This window comes from Thamnophis sirtalis, unplaced genomic scaffold (assembly GCF_051295495.1).
Source record: "Thamnophis sirtalis isolate CommonGarterSnake01/CBP01778 unplaced genomic scaffold, rThaSir2_p1.2 scaffold_1, whole genome shotgun sequence".
NCBI lineage: Eukaryota > Metazoa > Chordata > Lepidosauria > Squamata > Natricidae > Thamnophis > Thamnophis sirtalis.
Genome location: NW_028261381.1, coordinates 151,578,233 through 151,603,997, shown reverse-complemented (window position 1 = coordinate 151,603,997; position 25,765 = coordinate 151,578,233). Strand labels below are relative to the sequence as shown.

Genomic DNA, 25,765 nt, shown 5'->3' with positions numbered 1-25,765 from the left:
GAAATCCTAGCCACTATGATCTGAAAACCTTGATTGATATCTTGGTATAAAGCAGGCCACTAGGATGTGTTTTAAAAATGTATAATTAAAACAAACGTGGCGTAACACAATATGCAATCATAACCCCAAACTAAAATATTATCTTTGCTGCATATACATCTTACCCACATTATAGTAATAGACATTATACTACGGTAATATGTAAAACAATTATCATATCTCAGAAAGTATTTGGCTAAATAGTTTTAAATACTGAGAAAGCCATAAATATATAATTAAGAATGCACAATAATTAGCTTTAGGAAAACTTTTTTTAAAAAAATATCTGAATATCTGAATCTAAGACATTTTCTGTATAGTTGGAAAGTTTATGTAGGCTAACAAAACATTTCTCTTTTCAAAGCTTCATTCTGTAGATCAAGCTCCATTCTATCAAGATCAAAAGAACCTAAAGTTTAAAATGCTGATAGAAAACAGTGAATGAAATTTTGTGTGGCAAGGCTAAACTTTACATATAAAGTTATTATTAGGTAGGAACTCTGTAATTCATGTGTAACATTCTATTTTGAAATTATTTCTTTATTAAAAGAAATAGTTTATTGAAAGAAATAATGCATTCTTCCTCGTTTGCATGGTCTATGTAGTGTTTAAGTCTAAGGATTCATTTCCCTGTCCCTCTCACAGTGGCATAAAGTTTTCTTGCTAAAATGCTTGGCACAAAAAATATAAGATCTTGTCTATGGGGGAATAATACTTTAAGCTACAACATGGTCTAAAAAGAGGATAAGGAGAGACATGCAAACTTTATGAACACTAAGCGTGCCCCAATAATTTAGTTTAATAGTAATCTTAAGTATGTCAAAACAAAGATCACACAGTACACAATTTGAATGTATTTTTAATTAAATACTAACAATCTGGAATTTATATTTGGTTGAATACAACCAATTTCGTTGTATTTATTTTGTATAATGACAATAAAGGCTATACTATACAATATTATCATTGTATGAAGAAACAGAAAAAGAACTATTCTTCAATACTTTAAATCTAGGGTTGTACCATCTGTCTCATCTTAAAGCTACAATACCTCTTGGGTTTCTTTTCGAAAACTAGGTCATATTATCCCCCATTGGAAAATATAAAACTGGCCATGTAATTTTTTTTATATACAATACAATCTTTTTGTCTTTTTGAATTTTTGTTCTTTTTTAATATTTATTTTTCTTTTCCTTTCCCTTTAATACAAAAAAAATCCTATCCAATAGTTTTTGCTAACTACATCTTTGGTTTACTGTAATTAGATGGAAGTATGCATATTGCTTATCAAACACAAAGATAATGAAACAAATCATGCTAATTCTGACTTAAGGATCCACAGCAATGGTTAAAAAAAGGTTCTTTATAATCCTCTGAAATCCAGGCCTCTTTATGAGGTATATAGGAAATATGCTGGATTGTCTTTATATATAGCAATAGCAGATAGCAGATTAAACCAAGCAGGTATGAAATGTTACTTACAGCCAATTCCAGATCTACTTATAAGAAAGAATAGAGAGCTGCCAGCTGAGCAGAGCCTTATTTTCAAGGCTAGCAACTTCAAGACAAATCAGAGCCACATCCATAATTGCCAGGCTGTGCATTGAAAGACTGTCAAGACTTGTTTCTCAACTATGCACACCTCACTTTGATTCCAGTTGATGATGATGATGATGATGATGATGATGATGCTGATGATGATGATGATGATGATGATGATGATGATCATCATCATCATCATCATCATCATCATCATCATAGATAACATTAGAAACTGGTACCTGAACTTGCTTAATTTCACTGTTGCTTTCCCATTCTCTTAGCTTTGGAGCCGTGCCATTTAAACTGTAAGCCTGCAGCTAATGACTCTTATTCTGTAGGGGCGGTGTGACTTGCTCTTTCACACAATTAACTAATATATTGCCATCTCTCCCCCCACCCCCAAAAAAAAACCCCAACTAGTAACACAGTCATACCTATTCCATTTTTCTGCTTTTTTTGTCCAGGCTTTTTTTTGGACCCAGCTGAATCCGAAGGTGGGGTGGGCTGTTTTGTTACAGGGACGGGCTCCACTTTTTTTCCTGCAGGCTTAGAACTCTCCAACTCTTTTGGCACAAGTTCCTCTGAGTTGCCCTTGTGTTTCTTCTCCTTCTTCTTGCGCTCCCGGAGACTGCTGGGGGCCTCTGTCACATTCAATGGAAGAGGAACAATGTGCTCCTCCTCTGACCCCATAGCATCTGACAGTCGGAAGTCCCGAGGGGTACTCTCCGAGTCAGACTCATGGAGGTTCCCATTCTGGGCCTCTTTTTTCTTGCTCTTCTTCTTCTCGGCTTTCTTTTTATCAGTCTTACTAGGCAGAAGCTTTTGGTCCCTCTTTTGTTTGGCGAGGGCTTCATCGTATAGTGTTTCTTTCATAAAAAGCCAAAAAAAGAGGAAGATGACAGCAATCACAACAGAAGGTACTAGGATGATAAAATAGGGAGACTCGTAGAATTCCATTGTGCTTTTTCTTAACTACAAGAACAAATCTGCAAAGAAAATGACAAATGAGAATAAAAAGGATTAAGAAAGCTTAAATGTAGTGTTTTTACAGCTATATAACTGAAGCAATGATATTTCCAAATAGATTGTCATTATTAAAAAAATCAATAAAAATATCAATAATGAGATTATAATGTTTAGAATAAGCAAAATGAGAGAAAAGGAGCAATACCATTTTTCACTGTGCCTGTCAGGAGCAAAGAATCAGGAGCAACACAAAGTGTTGATCAGAGTAGTTTATTGCTATTGCCAGGAATCTTAACAGACTAATGCACTCACTACTGAAACTACTAGATAAGCACTGCAAAGTTTAGAGAGAATCTGCTTTCAGAGGCTTCTTCCTATCAGCAATTCAAGGCTAGCTAATCTTTTCACTCTACTCCTCACTTCAGCTCCAGATTCCATAATGCCTGATTGAAGAGAATTCTGCTTTGATTTGCTTCTCTTAGTTGTAATTTACCAGCAGCCATTCCAATATAAGAATTATAACTTTAAATAATGATGCCCAAGATTGTTTTTCTTCTTCTTCCTTTCCTCCCATTTCTGCTTCTTGTAGGCACTGCCTTTTAAACTATAAAATTAAAGAAGTTGATGAGTCTAATGATACATATTCTATAAAACTATTAAAGATACATAAGATATTCTATAAAACTATAAAATCAATTTTCATGCAAGAAAATTAATGGCAAGATCAACTATCTTTAAAAGAAAGCAGCAAGACAAAATTCAATTTTTAATTTGCCTTAGGAAAAGTAAGAAATCCTTAGTTTATGAAATAGATTTGCAACCTCCCCTACAGAGAACTTTAGTCAATAAAATTCCTCTAAGGTGAAATGACTACAACCCAAGTTAAAGTTAAAACAAAACTATTTATTTGATTTGTGAATGCTCCAACACTGGAAGTTTTAAAGAACAAATTGGACAACCATTTGTCTGAAATGGTATAGGGTTTCCTGCCTCAGCAGGGGGTTGGACTAGAATGCCTCCAAGGTCCCTTCCAACTTTGTTATTCTATCCTATTCTATTTAAATTCTGTATTTTACTCAAAGTACAAGAGATAGTTAGTAATGACTACAATACTAATACATACCTTTAAAAATCAGTCATTTAACTAGTCATTTAAAATTTAGCGAAATAGACACAATCTTCAAATTTCCTAAATGAAAGGGATGGGGGACATAAAATTTGTAAGATTACACTACAAGTCCTAGCAACCATATAGATAGGTCTTCTCCAGAAACAACTATCCCTAACCTGTTCTTTCAGGATGCCCAACAGCTAAACCCATCACCATTAGAACGGATTCCAGCCATCTTGCTGCTGGTTGTCTTCTTCTTCTCTTTCCTTCCTCCTTTCCCAGCATTAGATATTTACCAGAGAGATAGGAAATCAAAATGCCAAGCTAAGCAAGCAATACTATGGAAATCGTGATCTCATATTTGGAAGGTGCTGGAAGGGAATGGATGGGAAAAAATAGGCTGAGGTGAACTCTAATAAAACCAATTGGTGTTTGCTAAGCCTCAGATTGATTACTTCTGCATCTATGGCTTCAAATTTAACCAATGTGTCAAAGCATTCAGGCAATTTAGTTAATATATTTCTTCAATTCTTAATTTTCAAGTCTATATTTAAACAAGTGGCAGTTGTTCTATCTTGTCCACCACCACAAATCTATGCATCTAAGCTTGTTATGCAATGCTTTTCTTGAGGAAGGATGAATTACTGCCCCTTCTAAGGTAATAGACAATCAATGATGCATTTTGCTCAGCCTAGCCAGCCTCCCTTTACTTTCCCTTCGGCTTTCTGACTGACTGCTTCTTGACGTCCAATAATGTGCTCTGTTAGTCTTCCCCCTCTCCTGCTCCCACATCCTACATATTAGATGTTACAGTCATTATCGAGAAAGAACACACTACTAAGAAGTTAGTTGGGCACTAAATCACACAACCAAGAGATGGAAGAACATTGGGCACTATCTAATAAAATGAAGTTCAATGGTGAAAAGAGTAAGGTTCTACATTTAGGCAAGTAAAACGAAATCCACAGGTACAGTATAGGTGGTACCTTGCTCAATAGTAGTAACTGTGAGAGGGATCTTGGAGTCCTAGTGGACAACCATTTAAATATGAGCCAGTAGTGTGCAGCAGTTCTAGGCTACATAAACAGAGGGATAGAATCAAGATCATGTGAAGTGTTAAAGATGTGGAGACTCTAGAAAGAGTGCAGAGGAGAGCAACAAAGATGATTAGGGGACTGGAGGCTAAAACATATGAAAAACGGTTGCAGGAACTGGGTATGTCTAGTTTAATGAAAAGAAGGACTAGAGGAGACATGATAGCAGTCTTCCAATATCTCAGAGGTTGCCACAAAGAAGAGGGAGTCAAACTATTCTCCAAGGCACCCGAGGGTAGAACAAGAAGCTAATCAAGGAGAGAAGCAACTTAGAACTGAAGAGAAATTTCCTGACAGAACAATTAATCAGTGGAACAGCTTGCCTCCAGAAGTTGTGAATACCCCAACAGTGGAAGTCTTTAAGATGATGTTGGATAGCCATTTGTCTGAAACAATATAGGGTTTCCTTCCTAGGCAGGAGGTTGGACTAGACCTCCAAGGTCCTTCCAACTCTGCTATTGTATAAGATGGCTTGGGCAATAGGCCTACTTCAAATGGCTGACAAAAAGTTCCAAAGAGTGGCACATATAAAGCTATGTCTTGGTGGATCACAAACTAAACCTAAGCCAAGATTCTGATGCAACTGCAACACCAGAGGTTTAGAGCCAAGATCAAGAACAAACATTACTTCTCTTTATGTTGAATTGGTCAGAGTAGACTTGGAATACTGCATCCAGTTTTGGATGTGTTTTAGAAAGACTCTGACAAACTAGAGAATATCTGGAGTAAAGCAAATAGATGACAGAGTTTGGAATATTTACCAAGATAAGAGAAGATGCAGGGAGGCAATTTAGCTAGCTTCAGGTATCTAAAGAGTTGTCATGTAGAAAGCAGGGCAGAATTGTTCAGAGTTGTTCCAGAGGTCAAGAAGCAATATGTCTCAATCACAAGAAAGTAAATTTTGGATGGGGAATCGGGAAAAATTCCTAATGCTACAAGTAGTTCAACAATGAAATTGATATGTCTCAGGAGATAGTAGATTCTTTTCCACTGGAAGTGTTTAATGGAGAGTTATACCGTACTCTATTCCATGGCTATACAATTCAATTTATGACTGTGTTGTGGAATATCAATTGTTAATAGCAACACAATTCTCACTACTTCCTTCTAAGAACACAGAATATAAAAGTCAGTCTCCAGTTCTAGAGAGAACAAAACATAAAATAATTATACCTTAATATCAGAACTATCTTTATTGGTGCTTATGGGCTTCCTGAACTGCTTCTTGGAACCACTGAAATTATATTTGCCTCTGAAGTTAAGCATAAGCTGTGAGAACAAGTGGATAAGACTCTTGACTATCCATGGCTTGCTTAGCCAACCATGACATGAACACATTGGATGTAGATTTTGTGTGCATCTATAATACACAGCGACTTGTTCTTTAATTTCTAAGCTAGACGATCCCCACCATTCATGTGTCATATTATGCTCACATAATCATCTTTGCAGACAGATTGCAGGAGCATATGAGCATTTTTATCACTAACCCAGGGCTTATGGTTTAGCCTGGCATGCTAACTGACCTTATAGAATGAGAAGGACACTATATTACTATTGTGCATCAGTCATTACATTTCACTTTAGTCAGGAAGGAAGTGCAAATCTCCAGTGTACTAAGTGCTCTACACAATGATCTTTTCTGAAAATGCTAAAAGAACTATTATGTGATATTCACAAGCCAAAGAAAATTATAACAGATCTCTTTGGGGAACCCAATGGAATTTGTATACATCTACATTTATTCTAGCTGAGGCACTAAATTGTAAAAAAAAAGCTGTATGCTTGTGAGTAGCCAAAGTTAAATAATATAGGATAGGCTGTATGCCAAGGAATAATTATATGATATTAATAATTCAAATTACATTAAACAACAAAACTTTCTAACTGTAAGCTCTCAGGAAAAAGTATAGTATTATCTGTTCAACTAACATTAATCTTTTTCCTGTGGTCTAAAAGACACACATGGATAAAATCAAATAATGTACTCTGAATATTAGAATATTGGAGCCGAGTTGGCGCAGTGGTTAGAATGAAGTACTGCAGGCCCCTTCAGCTGACTGCTATCTGCAGTTCAAATCTCACCGGCTCAAGGTTGACTCAGCCTTCCATTCTTCCAAGGTGGGTGAAATGAGGACCCAGACTGTGGGAGCGATATGCTGACTCTGTAAACCGCTTAGAGAGGGCTGAAAGCCCTATGAAGGGGTATATATGCTATTGCTATTGCTAATATCATGAAAACCATCTAGATGACTTTAATCACTCTCTCTCTCATCCCAACCTACCTCACAGGGTTGTTGTGCATAAAAACTGGAATTGGAATACTTTATTTGGCCAAATATGCTTAGACCCCAAGGAATCAGTTTCCAGTACAAAAGCACTCAGTATACTTGCAAGCAACAAAGATGATAACAACAACAACAAAATAGCTGGCTGTGTGCAACAAATCATCATCATCATTATAATGCTAATACAAGGGGAAATATAATAATAAAAAGGATAAATAATAATAATAATACAACCTGACTATATGGATTAATATGCACACACATTAGACAGAATTCTAAGAATTAGGTGTTCACAGAGATGGCATGAGGAAAAAAACTCTGTTTCTAATTGTCTTTGCATTTAATGCCCTATTGCGCCATCCTAAGGCAAGGAGTTGAAACAGTTTATGTCCAGCATGTGAGTGGTCTGTTGATATCTTCTAGCCCTCCTACTGGCCTGTGCAATAGACAAGTCTTCTATGGATGGCAAGATGGTTGCAATTGTTTTTTCTGCAATCTTGACTATCTGTTGGACTCTGTATCTGTCCTGTTTGGTTGCTATACCAAACCAGAGTTATAGAAGTACACATTACAGACTCAATAATTCCTCTGTAAAACTATATCAGCAGCTCCTGGGACAGTCTGAATTTCCTGAGTTGCTCAAGAACAACATTTTTTGCTTTAACTTTTAATGAAAGTTCTAATGAGACGTATCCATTTCAAGTCCAGGCAGATTATAGAACCCCAAAACTTGAAGGACTCTACTGCTGATTGCATCCTCTAGAACAGGGGTGTCAAATTCAAGGCTCGAGTGCAGGATCTGGCCTGCAGGGTGCTTAGATCTGGCCTGCAAGGCTGCCCTGGAAACAGCAAAGGAGCAGCCCATGGTGCCTCTGCCCGTAAAAACAGAGCTTGGGAGGGCTACGAGCAGACCTTTGGAGCTCCATTTTCACTGGCAGAGGACTGCAGGAGGCCGTTGCAGCCGAAAATGGAGCTTGGGAGGCCATCTTTGCTGGCAGAGCACTTGGGCCACCACAGGAACCCTTGACACGAGTGACGATGAGCTGGCCACACCCACCTTGGCCACGCCCAGCCAGCTCCTCCAAGGTCAAACACAACCCTGATGCAGCCCTCAGTGAAATTAAGTTTGACACCCCTTCTGTAGAATATAGTAAAAGGGAGCAAAATAGAAGGGCTAAAATAGGAGAAGGAAAGAATATTAGGTATGTTTGCCATCCTGAGTTATTTTAAAAAATAAAAAGGTTGGATTAAAAAACCTTAAATAATAAAAATACTAAATGTGTATCGGTAGCCCTCAACTTATGACAATTGAGCCCAACATTTCTGTTGCTAAGCAAAATAGTTAAGTGAACTCTGCCCCATTTTACAACCTTTCTTGCCATAGTTGTCTTGTGAATCACTGCAGTTGTTAAATTAGTAACACAGTTATTAAGTCAATCTGGCTTCCCCATGACTTTCCTTGGCAGAAGGTCACAAAAGGGTATCACATGATCCCAGGACATTGCAACCACCATAAATCAGGGTCAGTTGTTAAGGGTTCCAACATGCTGCAACAATCAGAAATGTGAAAAACAGACATGTAATTTTTTTCAGTCCTGTAGTACAGTAACTTCGCAGAGTCACTAAATGAACTGTTGTAAGCTAAGGACGACCTATATTCTGAATTCCAAGTATCAACATTCTTGTTCTAAATTACTTTTCTCTGATCTGATAAATATCATAGTCATCATTAAATAACAGTGTTTGCTACTTTGAGTCTATAAAAACTTTAGCTTCACAAAACTATCAAAAGTCTGTGTTAATTAGAGCAATGAACCTTCTTAAAATCTTTTTATATTCAGAACAGAACATGCATTCCATTAATTATTCTGTAGCTAAATTTCTTAATGTGTTTCTGAAAGCCAAAAGAATTCAGACTAAATGGGTTAAACCAAACCTATTCCAATCTAATGCCTCCTAGATGTGCTGGATTACAATTTATATAAATCTCGGATAGAGAAAGCTAATCAACTATTTGTGCCATCTAACAATTAGGCCGTTATACAATTTTTAAATTACTTAATGGGATGCAACTTTCAGTCAAATAATAGTCAAGTCTTCCCATTTCTCCTATCCTTTGAACAGATGACTAAGTACTGTGTAAGTGCTATGTAAGCATGCCAGATCACAGTTGGGGAATGGTACAGCTACAAACTGAATATTGCATTGAGCAAGTGGAATTAGGGAGTTAAGCAGAGAGCTAGCCAGCCCTCAAGAGCATTTGAAAAGTTAAAACTATTTTAATATGTAGTATGATTGAAATGTCTGCAATATTGAAAACCTTGGTTTAGAATAGGTTATAACAAATCTGAAAGAAATTAAAGAGTGTATGAATCCTCTTTGTACACTATCTCCTGCATAATGAACCACAGAACCCCACAAGTACAGAATATATCTCTGTCAGTCAGTAAAGGCTAAACAGTGAGACAGGCAACACATCAGACTTTATTAATAAAGTCAAACATGAGTGATCATGAAGTTCAGCATTATCTGGAAGTCATACATTGCTCATCCATAACCTGGATTAGGAGGAGACACAGATTCAAATTTCCCCTAAATGTAAAGAACTATTGAGATGACCTTAAAGAAAACTATACAGAAACGGTTACTTGAGGACATCTAACCTAGCACACAGGAGGATAAAATTGGAAGGGATTGCCACTCTGAATTTCTGGAAGAATATAAATACAAAAGCCAAGCGACTAAATTATTACTTGTGAGGTATCATTATAAAACTGATAAAATAAAAGCAATGCATATTTATATTATTTAAAGAAGCACTGATTCATTTCTATTTTCATATTCTATTTTCTATTTTCTTAGCCAACTTTATTATTTTTGTTAATAAAGTTATAATAAAGCCAGTTTGATCTATTTTTAAATCAAAATCCATATAGGCAAAATCCAAAGTCTTTTAAATCATGCAACTCTTCTCTTGATTAAACTGATCCAATTAAGCCTTTTGTTGAGCACAAACTCAGCCTTCCAAATATCCTCTGGGTAAATGCTTTACATTCCAACTATAACAGAGACACATCAAGTCAAAAGTATAGTCCTTTGAAAAAGAAAAGATCTAAGTGACTTTTTTTTTGCTTTAAAAAAACCTGGGAGTATACCCTCCAGAAGTATTTGGTTTTAATCATATTCAAAACGTATTTACAAGAAAAGTATTTTAAGTATTTTAAAATTAATATAATACTATATTAATGCATTTAAACCAAGAGTTTGCTAATATGTCAACAATGTCAGCATTAGACACAAGTTTTAAACATGATTACATTCTCCCAAAAAGAGCATTCCTTGAATCCCAGCTATTACTGGATTTGTAGGTAGTAGCTATATTACGGAGTGTATTTGTGCCAAAAATTACTACTCCTGAGTTGGCTGGATTCAACAGATATCCAGACCTTGGGGGTTGGACTAGAAGATCTCCAAGGTCCCTTCCAACTCTGTTCTTCTATTCTATACCTTGTCTAGTGCCTGACTATTCTTAAAAATGTTTCTGCATATTTTAATTGGTACAAAATATAGTGGTTAGACTATTAATCAGAACAAACTACATGATGTTGATTCTGAAAGGCCTCCATAGGGTGTTAGTCACCTATTGGGAACAATTTGAATTGCTGGGGATGAATTTTAAAGCCCTAAATAGCTTAGGGCATCATTATTTTAAGACCTTTTCTCCTACCATGAGCCTGTCCAGTTACTTAGATCAGCAGGAGAGGAACTTTTAAAACTCCACTTATTCCTCAGAGTTGATTATCTTGCATAGAGAGGACTTTTTTCCTATGGGGCTATGAAATGCTCTCCCAGGGAGGTATAGCCATGTGAAAAACAAGACCTTATGCAACGTTTGTCCCCCTTTTTAATAATTGTAAGAGAAATCAATATTAATAAAAGCTGCAAGAATTGGCTCTTCACCCAAGTCTTCCTTAATGGGAAACCAAGACCCTTCACTCAATCACATTTGCCAACTTTATCTTTTATGATTTGATGGCATTTTTTGTTTAATTGTTGTGACTTGGCCAGAGTCATTAGGAGTCAGGCAATTTAAATTATTTTACTACTACTACTACTACTACTACTAGTAGTAGTAGTAGTAGTAGTAGTAGTAGTACTTATTATTATTATTATTATCGATGTTCTTGTTGTTGTTGTTGTTATTATTATTTAGTACATAAAGATAAATGTGATGTAGCTGACAATATATATTTTTGGGTAAATAAATGATAATATTTAAAATAATGATATTTCCTTCTGTGGAAAAGTATCTTTGATACTAATACTTAGTATTATTCCTTTTGCCAGAAACAATCACAAGTATGTGTCCCAAAGGTGCTTTTTCAAAATGCAACTGGACTTTATTTTTATTGAAGGTGTTTTGCTTCTCATCCAAGAAGCATCCTCAGTTCAGATTGAATGCTGGTGAATAGAAGGATTTATATTTCTCATAACTCTCTAACAGTCTCTGACACTGACTGGAAGAAATTTTCCCACTTGTCCATCCAGAATGTTTTCAGCTATGCAAATTTTGAGGGGTTTCTTGCTTGCATAGCCCATTGCAAGTCACCCCACAGCACCTCAATGGAATTTAGATATGGGTTGTAACATGGTAACTCCAGAGCCTCCATTTCTTTTTTCTTTTCTTTTTCAGGCATTTCTTGATGGGTTGGTTGAAATACGTGGCTCACTGACACGTTGAACTTTAATTAACAGATGGACTCACACATTATCCTCAAGCACCCTTGGTACAATGAGGAATTCATAGTGGTGAGCTGCCCTAGCCCTGTTGCAACAAAGCAGTCCCAAGCTATAACATTTCCACCACTCTACTTTACAGTTGGTATCAGGATTTTTTGGGTGAAATGCTATATTTGATTTTCTGGTACTGTGGTGAAATAACTCTACCCTTAGCTCATTGGTCCAGAGCACATTATTCCAGAACTCCTGCTCATTGCCTAAGTGTTATGAGCAAACTTTAGTCTTGTCCTGATGTTATTTCTAGGCAGCAAATGTTTTCTCCTGGCCAACTTCCATATAGATCCAATTGGTGCAGCTTCTTTTGAATAGTAGATCCATACACTTTGACATCAATAGTGGTGAGAGTTACTGTAGGCCATGTGATAAAAGTCTAGGGTTCTTAAAGACGTCTTTCAGCATCTTGCATTCTGCCTCAGATTGAACGTTGGGGCAGCCTGACCAAGTTGGAAGTTGTCTGAAACCTTCTCCATTTGTGGAAGATCCTCTACGGTGGAATGATTGATGGCTAATTGTTTGTCTATCTTTTTAAATCCCTTCCTGGATTTGCAGGCATATATAGCCCCATTTCTGAAGGCTTCAGAATGGTTTTTGAGCTTGGCAAGGTGATACCATACACACTTCAACAACAAAAAGCAAATCAAATTAATGTCTTAGGTTTCAATAAGACCGGTTCCTCCCAGATCCTGTCTAATGATGTTCTAATCAGTTGTGCCTGATCTGAGGAAACTGATTCTAATTTTAGGCTAAAAAACTAATGATAAAATGTTGAGGTGTACATACTTTTCATACATGTGAAACTTCATATATATTTATTTAAATTAAGATAAATGGTGCATGGTGTTTGTTATCTCATATCCCCATAGATCAATACTGTTGAAATGAATGTTACATATATACATTTGAAATATATAGAAAAAGTCAAAAAAAAATCAGTGGGGTGTACCCACTGAATCATGTTTCATATGATTATGGTTGCTTCACGGCAGTGGTGGGTTCCGGATTCCGTTCCAACCAGTACGGTTGGAACGGCCCTGGCGTCACCCACATGCACGCACACAACACGAGCGCATACACGCGCAATGCATGCATTCGTCCTACCTGTCAGCAAGGCTTCCGCAAGCCTCCGTGATGCTCCAGCTGCTCAGCAGAGTGTCACGCAGGCACTGTACATGCCATGCATGTGCATGGAAGCGCGGAAGCCTTAAAAGACAGGTAAGGAGCACCGTACCGTACCGATATCCCATGCTCCGGGCTGGCTCCGGTATGCCCGTACCGGGGCGTACCGCCTGCAACCCACCACTGGTTCACGGGTCATCAGACTGTGTAATGATAGAGAGATAATGTTAGCATGTGTGGAATGTACATTTTGAAGATTTCCCTCAACAGTTCATTAGGAACATGTACAATTTATCCCTACAAAAAGGACAAGCAAAAACTTCAGAGAGGTTCTCACTCACATTTCAACTTGAAAAAGAAATTTCAGCAAGTTGCAGCAGCTGGCTTGGAAGATACAAAAAGTCAAGCTGAGCTGGTATCTGGCTAGGCATTATAGAAGAAGAGCTACATTAGTCCATGATGGCAAAAAAATGCATCTGATGAAATGAGTAGCAGTTCACAAAAGCTTATACCTTTTCATAAAAGCTTTAAGCCAGAAAAAGTGCTACTCAACTCTTTCTGATTTCTTGCACAGAGACCACCTAGAAATGTCAAGAGTGATAAATTATAATGAAAAGCTTAAAAAACCCAAAAGATGGTAATGGAAAATATTTTCTGCATTATTGTCAAAAAAATTATAAAGACAGGACTCCTTACTTCTCTCAGGAATTAAAAAGAAAAACACATTCTTCTTTTATCATTCTTTCATAACTATATTTCCAAGCAAGTGAAGGAAGAAAACTCTCCTCCACAAAGTTGTCTAAATGCTATAAGTAGGAAAATAATCATTGCAGTTAAATATGAAATGCCAGCAAAATCTGAAAATAATTTATATTGGGAATATTATAGGAAGGAAGATGGTGATATAAACAAAAAAAGGGAACCAATTTACTATGCCCCATATCCAGGATCAACAATCAAGGCATTACAAGGTTCTGAAAACAGAGCAGAGTTGATGTCTCGATTTGGACATAATCAACATGAAAACTGGAAAGCACAACATTCTTCTTTTCTCAAACATGTAGGTAAAAAAATGTAGCTTGGCAAAGTTTCAAGGACTTGGAATGGGGCAGGGAAGAGAAAACAGATAATTGCTGCATTTTTGCAATTTTCATGTCAAGAGTATAATAACCTGGCCAATGGCAATCATAAAATATTTACTTAGTCTTATCCTCGTGGAGAGCAAGTTCACTGCAACCCAGCATATCTAGAAGACACGAAACTAGGAAAAAAAACCTGTTGCATGCATAATAGAGAGGACAAAGGAATCTATGCCCACTTGTTTTGTTTAAAACTCATTTTCTCTTAATTCAAGACAGGCAATTCCTTCCTTTACAAAATAAGTCACAACATCTATGTAAAGTTTTAAAGTCAGAAGGGGAGGAGTATGTGGAAAGCAATAAAGGGGGAAAGTTTGAACAATTTAAACTTAAAAGCACAAAATAAGTATATGAGAATGCAGAGTATTATAACTAGTTAACAGATTTTGCCAACTGCCAGAAAAGATTCAGTATCTTAATGTTTAATCGAATTTTCCAATAGGAAAATGTGGACAAATGAACTGAAATTTACACTAAATTATAATCTAAACAGTTTTTTTTTAATAAAATGATGTATCATTGATATTTAACACCTGAAAAATGGTCAAAGATGTATACTGGCATGTCAAACAAATGTTGGAAATGTAACCAATGTTAGGGTACCTTTTACCATTTATGGTGGACCTGTAAAGATGCTAAGAAATATTGGGATTAGATAGGTTTACTGATCCGGAAGATTCTTAAAGTTGATGTACATTTGAAACTAGATTTTTTCCTTTTATGGGTTCATGGATAAACAGAATGAAAGTAAATACCGGACTTTGTTCTTATATATGACAACTGCTGCAAGGCTGCTATATAAACAAAGGCAGAAGGGATATGCAAATTCTCACGAATGGATCCTGAAGTTAATGGAATGGGTGAAGACCTCAAAACTGACTACTTTGATTAAAGATAACATTTTAGCTGTTTTTTTTCCCCTGCATGGAAACCCCCTTTTGGATTTTCTGTTCAATAAAGATAAAAATGAAGTTTTGACTTTGAGATTTGAAGATTAGATATGTTTTCATTATAGCAACATTGTATACTTATATTATACAATAGATATACATTTTATTTTGTTATTTTATAGTTTTATACATTGAATATGTGTAGTTGTGAAGCTGTTATGATTATAGTTTATCTGTTTTATTTAGATTAAGATGTATTATCAGTTATTTTTTATTGATATAGCTTTTAAATTTTCATTTTGTATCTGTTTTTGTTAAAGTAAAATAAGAGAATGTTTTATATTATAACTGTATCCATATTGAAGATGATTGTAAGTACATTTTCTGTTATCGTTTTATGTCACTTTTTAATTTTTCCCTGTTGTTCCTTGTTCCTACTTTCCCCTTTTTGTTGTAATTTTGCATTTTAACTTTCTATCTTTGATATTTAATAAAATTTGGCATATAAAAAAGATTCAGTATCTTAGTGCAGAGATTCATGACTTCCTTATAGGAGCATCATATTTTTTAATATCCAATCAGGCAAAGTGAGAACATGCTCAAAATTCACTCCCACTTTTTCTTAGTTAGCCCATAGTGTGCTTGTGCATGAAAAAGAGAAGCGAAACCAGAATGAATAGATAGATACCGTGTTTCCCCAAAAACATGACCTACCCCAAAAGTAAGTCCTAGCTTGATTTTTACATGTGCCCAATACAAGCCCTACTCCCAAATTAAGCTCTAATTAAGACCCCGCCCATCGCAGGGTTCAAGGGGTGGGGAAAGGCACATGGGTAAAAATTAAGCTAGGGTGGGGATGGGTGGGTGGAGCTGCCCTAGTTATCAGGCCTTGCACACCTGACCCCTGCCTTGCAGGCCGATTTATTCTATAGCCGCTTGCAGCCACTTGTGTATATTGCCCCTGGCCTCCGTTTTGCCATCAGAGGCCTTCTGAAAAGCCCTCTGCAACCAAGAAACAAGGTCCAGATTGACATGCGCATTACCCCTAGCCTCCGTTTCACCGTCAGGGCTTTCCAGAAAGCCCTCTGCAGCCGATAACAGAGCTCCTGATCGATCCGGAGCTCTGTTATCAGTTCCAGAGGGTTTTCTGGAAGGCTCTGATGGCGAAATGGAGGACAGTGGCAATGCATGCAAGTGGCAGAAGAAGTGGGCAGCACCGGGCTCCTGCTGGGCGGGGCTGTCGGTGCCACTGCTGGAAGATGAGTCACTAATTAGACCCCATGAAAGGAGTTTTTTCAGGGGTCAAAACAAAATAAGACCAGGTCTTATTTTCAGGGAAACACGGTAGTTGTGCCTTGCCATATGCCAAAAACTTCTGCCATGTTATCGGTTCTAAATTAATTATATTTGGTCACTCATGATCAATAGACATTATCTGCAATACTATTTAACAAATCAAAAGAGCTTTGAGAAAAAAATTGTTTTTGTTCTTTAAAGTTTTCCTTTATGATAACTGAATCTGCTTCAAGGGGGAATGGCTCCTCATCCTAAGTCAAACTAGTTCTCGCTTTATTAAGCAAACAACCAAGCTCAGGGAGCACCAAGAACTCCAGAGCTCTTTATTTTCCTTTCAAAGGGATAGGCAAAAACATTATTTATTCAAGTATGCTTCCAGGATGTAAGTACTTTTGACCTTCTAAGTTTCTCGGTTTCTCAATTTTGGAACATTTTTGTCTGCTCTTTTAAAATATTCCTTCTGCTTACTATTTTGAATATTTTTCTTTTCTGAAAAAGCAAAGTAGATATTCAATAAATAAAATAAATGTAAAATTTATGAAGAAAAACATTTCAGGATGAAAATATTTTTTTTCTTGGTCTCCAAGATGAACTCAATTTACTATCTAGTCAGAATAACAGAATTGGAACGGAGGTCTTCTAGTCAACCCACCACTCAAGCAGGAGACTACTACAGTATTTCAGACAAATAGTTGTCCAATCTCTTCTTTAAAACCTCCAATATTGGTGTACAACTTTTGGATGCATTTCAACATATAAAAAATAAGAAATAATAAAATAAAAATAATAAAATAAAATAAATACATAAAAATAAATAAGTAAATATAGTCATTCCAGAATCAGTTATCTACAGCTCCATAAACACTTAATGTTCAGCTTGAGAAAATTATTATTAGAAATAAGCAGTAAATATGTTAAAATTGTTCTGAAATCCAAGAAATTTAATGTTCTTAATAATAATAAACTTCAGGTTTTGATTATGAAACAAAGGGAAAGAAATAAAAACAACAAATTGAAGGGGAAATATATATTAAACCACTTCAGGAAATAACATATATCTTGAAGTTAGAATAAAAAAAGAACTAACTAAATGGCTCAGCTCTTTCTGAGGGGTTTTATCTTTGATACAAGGGGGGAAAAAACCCTCAAAATTGATTACTTTTACACAAACGCATATACAACATTTATTTCTAGTGAATGTTCTCAAATGGTCTTTCCTTATGGATTACTGTGTTTAGATGTGTACGTTACATGGATGTATTTATAAAAATGGATGGAGACCAGGATTTTTGAATCACTGTCTTCCCACTGCATAATGCCAAGTCCTTCAATTCGAGCCTTACATCACAGGTTCTCTGTTTTTTGACTCCCACTTTTTCACTGCTTTTTTTCTATTCAATCCTAGTCTTGGTTTACTTATTTCATACTCACTTACTGCAATGACTCTTACTGAAATTCCATTTATTTACATGCAAATATCAGATTTTATTGGTGTCACAATCTTAATTTTCAGGTGGTAAAGCTTCAGTAGAAATATCTTTTGATGGCAAAATCAACAATTTTTATCAGTAAATGTTCAAATGCTTATTTGTACATTTCTGTCCTACTACACAGAAATAGTTACTACGACAGAGCATGTTAAACATCCAAAATTTCAGTTTCACAAACGTTTGTGAATAAATGCATCAATGTGTTGTTCTAGAATGTGGATATAAAAATTGAACAAACTAAATCCAGTAGCATTTTTTTTCTCTAAATAACTTCCAAAATGTAATCTGGCCTTGGAGAAAGTCTACTTGTTAAATAATAGGACACTCCTCATTAGGATACTTCTCATGCTTCCTCTATTTTGCCTAGATCCAAATATCATCTTTGAGATTATGTAATAACTTGCTGAACAAACCACAGTGGTATGCTTCAAAAAAGCTTCATGTACTGTATATTCTTACATTACATTTTAGTGCATATTTTGACATCTAGAACTAGAACAATTAAACCAATGTGCAAATTTGAAAATGTTAATTAAAGGTCATATATGAAAGAAAATTATCAGTTAAAAATTAACTCTCAATCATGTCATCACTGAGGGTTAATTTTTAACTGTTATCTTGCCTGTGTGCACAGGATAAATTAAATTATATAGGGATGGAAAAATCTTTAGTGATTGAAAGTTCCTAAAATGTTATTTTGGTATTTAGAAATTTAACTGTAATTTCACTCATGTCCCTGCATAAATATTGCACAATTCTGACCCTTTTTTGGAACTTAATTTTCTGGGTTTAGAATAAGAGAATGAAAGCAAAGAAAATGAAACAATGTTCAGTTTGTTAAACAGCACTAATAGTTAAGATTTCAGTCAATTCTCCTTTTTTGACTTGTTAATCTTATCTGAATTGAAATCACATTTTTAAAAGGTTGCAGTTTTTTTCAGATTTCCAGGGGGAAAAATGCCTCAGTAATCCTTTTATATCTCCACTGCCCCAATGACAAAATTCTTCTTTGCCTTCCAGCTCCTCCCAAAATTGCATTCTACATTTCACAGTGGGAGACAATGAAGAACACTTCCTACAATGACCAAAGTTTATTAGTTCTCACAAAGACAAAGCTCATAATCTGGTTCAAACTGCAGCTAAATGCACTTTGCTCTCAATTCTGCAAAGCAGAAAATAGGTGGAGTACAGAATGACTGTGGGGACAGGAAAGAGAAAAATGTTTCATAGCTAGTTGCATCATCATACCACCCTGCACAAGCTTGAACAAGTCTAGGGTTTTTTTAAATATGGCATGAGACACAATATTATTCTCAGAAAGAAAGAATAAATGTGCTTTAAAATCCCATGTGTTATGGGCTTCACAGAGAACTGAGTTACTGGCAGACAATACTACATATTTTACAGTATGTATATTATTACAAGTTTTGAAAGACAAAATTAAAATCTAGAATTTAGCAAAAGAACAGAAATAAGATTCTCACACTTTTATATTTTATATAGTAATCTTCATTTTGGTGTAGAAAAGATATTTTGGTATAGAAAATATATTTTAATTATAAAAATTGTACACAACTGTAAAACTGCAGCAAAGGTAGCTGCAAACTTTAGAATAAATGCCACTGGTTTTTATTTTAATTTAGCATTAGCACTCTGCTAGGAAATGTCCAGAATAAAGACAAAATTATACCAAATATAAGGATATAATGGGAAGAGAAAATTAAAAGGACTCCTTCCAACAAAACTTTGATTAAATTACTTTTACTAAGAGGAATATACATTCTTTCTGGATCCCACTGTCTCTTTCAAATCACAGTGAGTATGGTAACTTTTATTCATCTTCTTAGCAGACCAATAAATATTATTCATATATTACAATGTAGGAAAGGACAATAACTGTTAAGCTAAAATGTAGTCTTCTGGGTAGGATACAAACTGCTTTGTCCTGGATGTTTAATAATGCTATGTTTTACTTGGAGAGTCATAAGCCATTAAACCTCTTCTGAAGGAAGTATTTTCTGATGCTTTCAGTAAGAACTACGAAAAGCTCATTCAATTTAGGCAAACAACAGAACCATCAGAAGCATGGCCTAAATGAAACAAGTATTTCAATATAGGCAATCTTCAGCTAACTTAAATTTTGTTTAGTGACCAAAATTGAAAACACCACTGGAAAAAAGTGATTTATAACTGATTGTTTCTCACACAACAGTTGCAGGATCTAGATGGTCACATGATCAAAATTCAGACACTTGGCAACTAACTCATATTTATGACAGTTGCAGTGTCCTGGGTCATGTAATTCCTTTTTGAAACCTTCTGGCAACCAAAGTCAATGGGGAAGCCAGATCATTTAACAATTATGTTACTGGTACTAACTTAACTGCAGTGACTAATTTAACCACTGAAAGGGGCAAAATAAAATAGGGCAAAACCCTCTTAACAACTGTCTCACTTAGCACCATAAATTTTGGGCTCAACGGTGTTCTAAGTCAAGAACTACCTGTTTCTGTGTTTCTACACAGAATATATGCAGTAGAAATAAGAGAATTTCTTTGTGTGTGCCACACACATGTGTATATAACAATGATTGTCCCAAGAGAGTTGAACTACTACTAGTAGCAATCCCAGTAGCCTGCTAATAATGAGGGCTATTGCAAAATGCAATTCGGGAACAACAGGCTGACCAGGGGTTCTTTCATATCTGTGGGGAGGGGTAGAATGACAAATGTGGGAGAGGGGTTGAATCAGACCACACAATCCTCATAAGAACCAAAGTCTTGCTGACTGTTCTTACAAACTCATACTAATCAATGATCTCATTTAACAATTTGGCTAATCAAATATTGCAATCAAGATAAACACTAACCTATTAGAAAGAACTGGTACCATGCTTCAATAGTTATTTTGTAGGCATTCTTCAAATAAATACTACTCTCGGCACTTGATTTGATAAAAAGATGATTACACCAAGCTGAGATTGCTATAAGTGAAGCTTACAGCTTGTTCCTATGAAGAATCAGACATTTTCAAGTCCACATCTAAGAATCCACCGGTCTGGACACATCAAGAATACTTTCCCAGCTTTTTAAAGTCTACCTCTATTCCATGTGAGATTTTACCCCTTGACCCCTACATTACAAAATATTTCTGGATATTAAAAAGTAGAAACTACCTAGCCGAAAAGGCTGAAATGTCAGTTGTTTGCATAGTAACTTTAAATGGTTCTTTAATATTTTTATAATTCAAGTAAATATATTTATATTAAAAAATTATTCTGAGTAAGATCCGTGGCTAATAAATTTTACAAATAAATGAAGATCCTGCTGAAGAAAATTAAAATCCTCAAGTTTTCAGCCTATTATCACGCTACACTTTTCAGCAGATCCAAAATTCCACTCAGAAGACAGAAATCTCATGCATACTTCATATGGAATTTCCTGCCATTAATCTTTGCAAAGTTTAGAGCATAATCCATCAGCATATTTAAGAATAAATATAACAGAATTTTATTCAGAAAGCATATAGACAATATGTATAACACTGCACATTTTTCTGAACACAAGGGATTGCAATGCACATTATTCAGGGACAACTGTCATTGCAAGGAGATCGCTAAGCATTTCTGTCCCTCAAGTATTGCCAAACTACTAATAGATACAGAGGTGTTATTTATTACAGTACATAACATCTTGTATTATAGACAGCTTAATGAAAAATATTCTCATGATACAACAGGTAGATAGAAATAATTCAGCCTTCCCCAATAAGTATTCTCTAAAAGAAAGATTGGACTACGATTCCTGCTGTAGACCATACTACTTCATAACAGAAGTTTTAACTAATGTATATGGAAACATCAGTTTGAAAAATGTGAATCTAAAATACAACTAATAAAAACTCATTCGGGCTTTCTTCACTCCCCCTTCACCAAAAGGCCTTATATTTTGGAATGGAGAAGGGCATTACAGAATACTCATAAGATCCATGTTACAGGACAACCACAAAGGAAGGAGAACCATATTACTTTTGTAAACTATAGCTCACCATCAAATGCATGGAATGGCTAATTCCTACATTAATTTAATTTGCCACTCCATACACCTGACAAAGGAATCATGACTCAATGTGCACTGGTGCTATATTTCATAACAGTAACAAAAACCAACAAAATAATTTAAATACTGAGAGGAGAGTTTATTTATTAAATGTATACATCACCCATCATAGGCAGCAATCAATTTACATTAGCACAATCTCGTTCCAAACTCAGGTTAGTTGCCTTTGTGACTTGAAAATCTTGCATTTTTTACATAGGCATTTCAGAGATCCTGTCTAAACTTCATTTTCTGAATAGATGTGGGGTGGGGTACAGGAAAGTAGACAAAGAACATTATTGTGAACTTTGCTTATTTAAGTAACAGGGCTACACAATCTGGCATACAGCTGCAAACCCAAGCAAATACTTAATTTGTGGTTCCATTGAAATCTATTGTACAAATAACAACAAAATATTTGAGATTGCTTCATTTGCTATCCTATTAACATAACTCTCTTTCCTTAATTCAGTAAAATTTGAAGCAGTTTCTTTTAAGGATATGTAAGCAAACAAATCCTAGACTTAGAACATTCTCAGCAAACAATCATTAAAGATCACAGAGAACCACTTTTATTATGCTAAATTATGATAATTAAAACATGACAAATACTATGAGTCTCATCATAGGCAGGCTTAAAGAGATGCACAGTTAGAAAAACAGTTACACTCAGAATATAAAATGAATATAGTCCTTTGCTTCTCATCTGCCTTTAAAGAACACATGCAATACTTTTAAAAAGGACAAGTGGTGCTGGTGCAATGAAAAGACAGTTTTCCTTTGTATACTGCAGTACTAAATGTTGTCAATAAACCAAAATAATGAAAAAGGGGAGAATTGCACTAAAACAAAAAAATTATTCTATAACTTTTCCCTATTTACAGTCATCTCCAAAGTCCAAGGACAATGTGCCTTTACTGACACTGTATACTTTAGAAGGCAAGAGAATACTGAATGATATCTGCGTGTATGTGTGTATACACAATTAATTTTTTAAAAGGAATTACTAAAATACTATTATTTTCCTTCACATTTACTATATTGATATTAAATCCTAATGTGTTGAACAAACTTAACATATTTCATCCATATCAGAGGGAGACTTGTCAAAGAATGTCTTAGAATTGTAGTAACATTCAATCTATTTCATTATCTGATTTTGTCTGAACAACCCTCAAGCTGTTCAGGCATTCAGTGTAACAGTTCAAGAAACAATGAACCACAGCATTAAAGAAAATCAATCTCAGCCCAATGCACTGCTAGAATCATTCCAAACTATGAATTTTAAAAGAAAGGACTTAGTACAGTTCAAATACAATAATTGTGGATCAGGATTAGGATTCTAAAATCAAGCTGACACAATACTCAGTAAGGGGTCATAGTTCAATAGCAAAGAATATCTTGGTTTCCATTCCTGGCATTTCCAAGGAAGGCTATAAAAAACCCTATCTCCCTATCTGAAGCCTTGGAGAACAGTTTTCATTTAATGTAATGTAGTCAGTATTAACTACTAGACACAGATTAACCATCTGACTCTGTGTAAACCAGTTTCATACAAGTTCTAATCTGGCACATACAAAATTAAAATTCCTGCTTCACAATCAAAGAACACAAACCAGTTTGTACTTGGACATCACAGAAAACCATGATCAGTTTTAGATGCTCCTGGTTTTCCTTTCATAGAAGAAATCAGAGAGATCCTAACCAGGGGCTCATTCCAACTTATTCTATTAATACTATGTAAGAGTTCAATGTTGGTTCAACTAGCCCTTTGTTTCCTAATCTATAACCAGCCAAAAGGAATGGCTTAATAGGTTTTTTAAAACTTAACACTAAGTGTTGGGTTAAATATCCTTATATATATATATATGCTGAATGACAGTTCTTAGATTTCCCAAAAAAGCAGCTCAGACTTGGAAAGAGGAGAAGTAGAGAAGTGAATGCACCTAGGTTTTGTGCTGAATGGACTAGCATTTTTCCCCCAGTTGGATATACAATAGAGGTCTTCTTGCTCTCCACCCATGCCACACTTAAAATACGTCAACTGGGAAGGCAGGCTGACTCAACCCCAGATATATACATCCCGAACTGCAATTCGGACCCCTTCCCAAAAATTGCCTCCCCTCCTTTTCCCCTTCCAGCTCAGTCCCCTGCGCTTGGGGCACATTTTGACAGAGGTAGACTCTACTTTGGCCCCTACATCTATATACAAGGGCAATCATTAACTTTGATTAAAATCATGCACAAACTGTATTAAAAATAAATAAATGGGAAGGAGAGAAAGGTGGTCCCTAGTAGTTTCAGGAGAGAAAGGTATGCAAGTCCTCATTATTCACCCCACCTTCACACTTTCCACAGAATAAAAGGAGCCTTTTAGAGAGGTAGCGGAAGGGAAGGGACCGTTTTTCCCTATTTATGGGGGGGGGAGGAAAAGAGCGCTCCAAAGACCCCAAGTAGTATATTTAGGATACCTACTGCAAGGCTGTAAAGAGTTACTTACTCTCCCGGTTCACTTCCTTCCTCCACAAAGGCCGCTCTCTTTCTGGGGAGCGCCAGAGAAACCCCCTCCCAGGTCGGGAGGTGGGGGCTTCGGCACCCCTTCCCCTGCCCTCACCCGCCCCGCAAACAGGCCCTGCAGAGAACCTGAGGAGACTCCTTCCACGCGGCCAGTCTGAAACCCGTGGCCGGATGGCCCCGTCAGCCACTCCCCGCGTCCCCCTCCCAGGCCTAGCGGGCCCAGGAATCCCGAGCAGCGGCCCAGTGCCACGGAAGCAGCTCCGCTTAAGCGCTCCCACCTCCGACGCTGCTGCTTACGAGGCGGCTGCCCTCACAAGTCCCCGAAAAAGGAACCCGAAGAGGAGGAGATGGCGGCCGGCCGCCTGGAGCGACGTACCTGAGGAAGGCAGCCGGCGGAAAAGGGAAGAAAAGCTGGTAGGAGGAGGAGGAGGAGAAGGAGCTGTGGCGGCGGCAGCGAAGCCAGCAATGAACAGGCGGCGACGGCTCCTCCTCACACGACGGGCCTTTCGAGGCGGAGAGGAGCCGGGGAGGGAGGGGGAGAGGCGGTACCGACACGTCCGCGGCGTCGGCCCGACCCGGCCCTTCATACATCCAGACAGTCATCCATCGCTTCCTCTCCCCGCCCCGCCGCCTGTTAAAGGGGCGAGCGGCTCTCGCCCTCCCTCCCTCCCTCCCTGGAGCAAAACCGGCGGCTGTTGGCATTCTTATTCCCGCAGCCTGCGACTGACTAGAACAGCCCCCTTTGCGGAGTGGGTCTCTATACATCCTCAACGACACACATGTCCTTCCCGCGATCTCCAGCCCAGATCTTGGCCGTCTGTGGAGATGGTGAAGGAGAGGGTGCCTCTGAGAATGTGCAAAGCGCCCGCTTTCCATTGCCCGGCTTCTCCGAGCGATAGAAACGAAGGGGAACCAAGATTTGTAGTCAACTGCTTATCGCTGCCCTTGCAGCCTCCGCGCTTGCAGTTCAACTCGGGCATTTATGTCTCTATCGCGTTGAGATTTCTCAGGCAATGTTTCCATCCCGCTGACTTGTCAGTCAAAACCAGCCCGCGGCGGTTTCTTCGTGTGGCCAAGTACTTGTGTTTTTTTTCAGGGTACCTAACGCAGGGCTAGAATCCCGCCTTTGTATAGGGTAGCCGCATAACGTGTGCATTTTTCGGATATATGAACACGTGGAGGTGGGAGTTTTTATTTATTCGATTTATACAGCCCCTCCGCCCTGATCTCGCCGTTGTGACACTGGGCGGGTTATAATTAAATAGGTGCATGAAATCCCTACTTCCTCCATCAGAAATAAGGAAGGCCCAGATACAGCAAACTAGGGGCTCAAATAACCAAGCATTTTGCTTTTCAGAGTGGCTGTGCACAAGCAAGACA

General features: G+C 36.9%; 1 protein-coding gene across 6 annotated transcripts in view; it reads right to left on the bottom strand.

Annotated features, from left to right (window-relative positions):
* KTN1 (kinectin 1) overlaps positions 1-24,935 on the bottom strand; it is an 86,738-nt gene extending 61,803 nt beyond the window's left edge. For 2 of the 6 annotated variants that reach the window (XM_087727930.1, XM_087727937.1), the window contains exons 1-2: positions 24,762-24,932; positions 2,016-2,567 (exon numbers count right to left, since the gene is read on the bottom strand). In XM_087727930.1, the coding sequence (XP_087584056.1) occupies positions 2,016-2,538 (523 nt within the window). In that variant the 5' untranslated portion in view covers positions 2,539-2,567; positions 24,762-24,932. Of the gene's footprint in view, positions 1-2,015; positions 2,568-24,761 lie in introns of all 6 variants that reach the window. The other 4 variants (XM_087727960.1, XM_087727968.1, XM_087727945.1 and 1 more) reach the window with 4 other exon arrangements.
* Between the last annotated feature and the right edge of the window lie 830 nt (positions 24,936-25,765).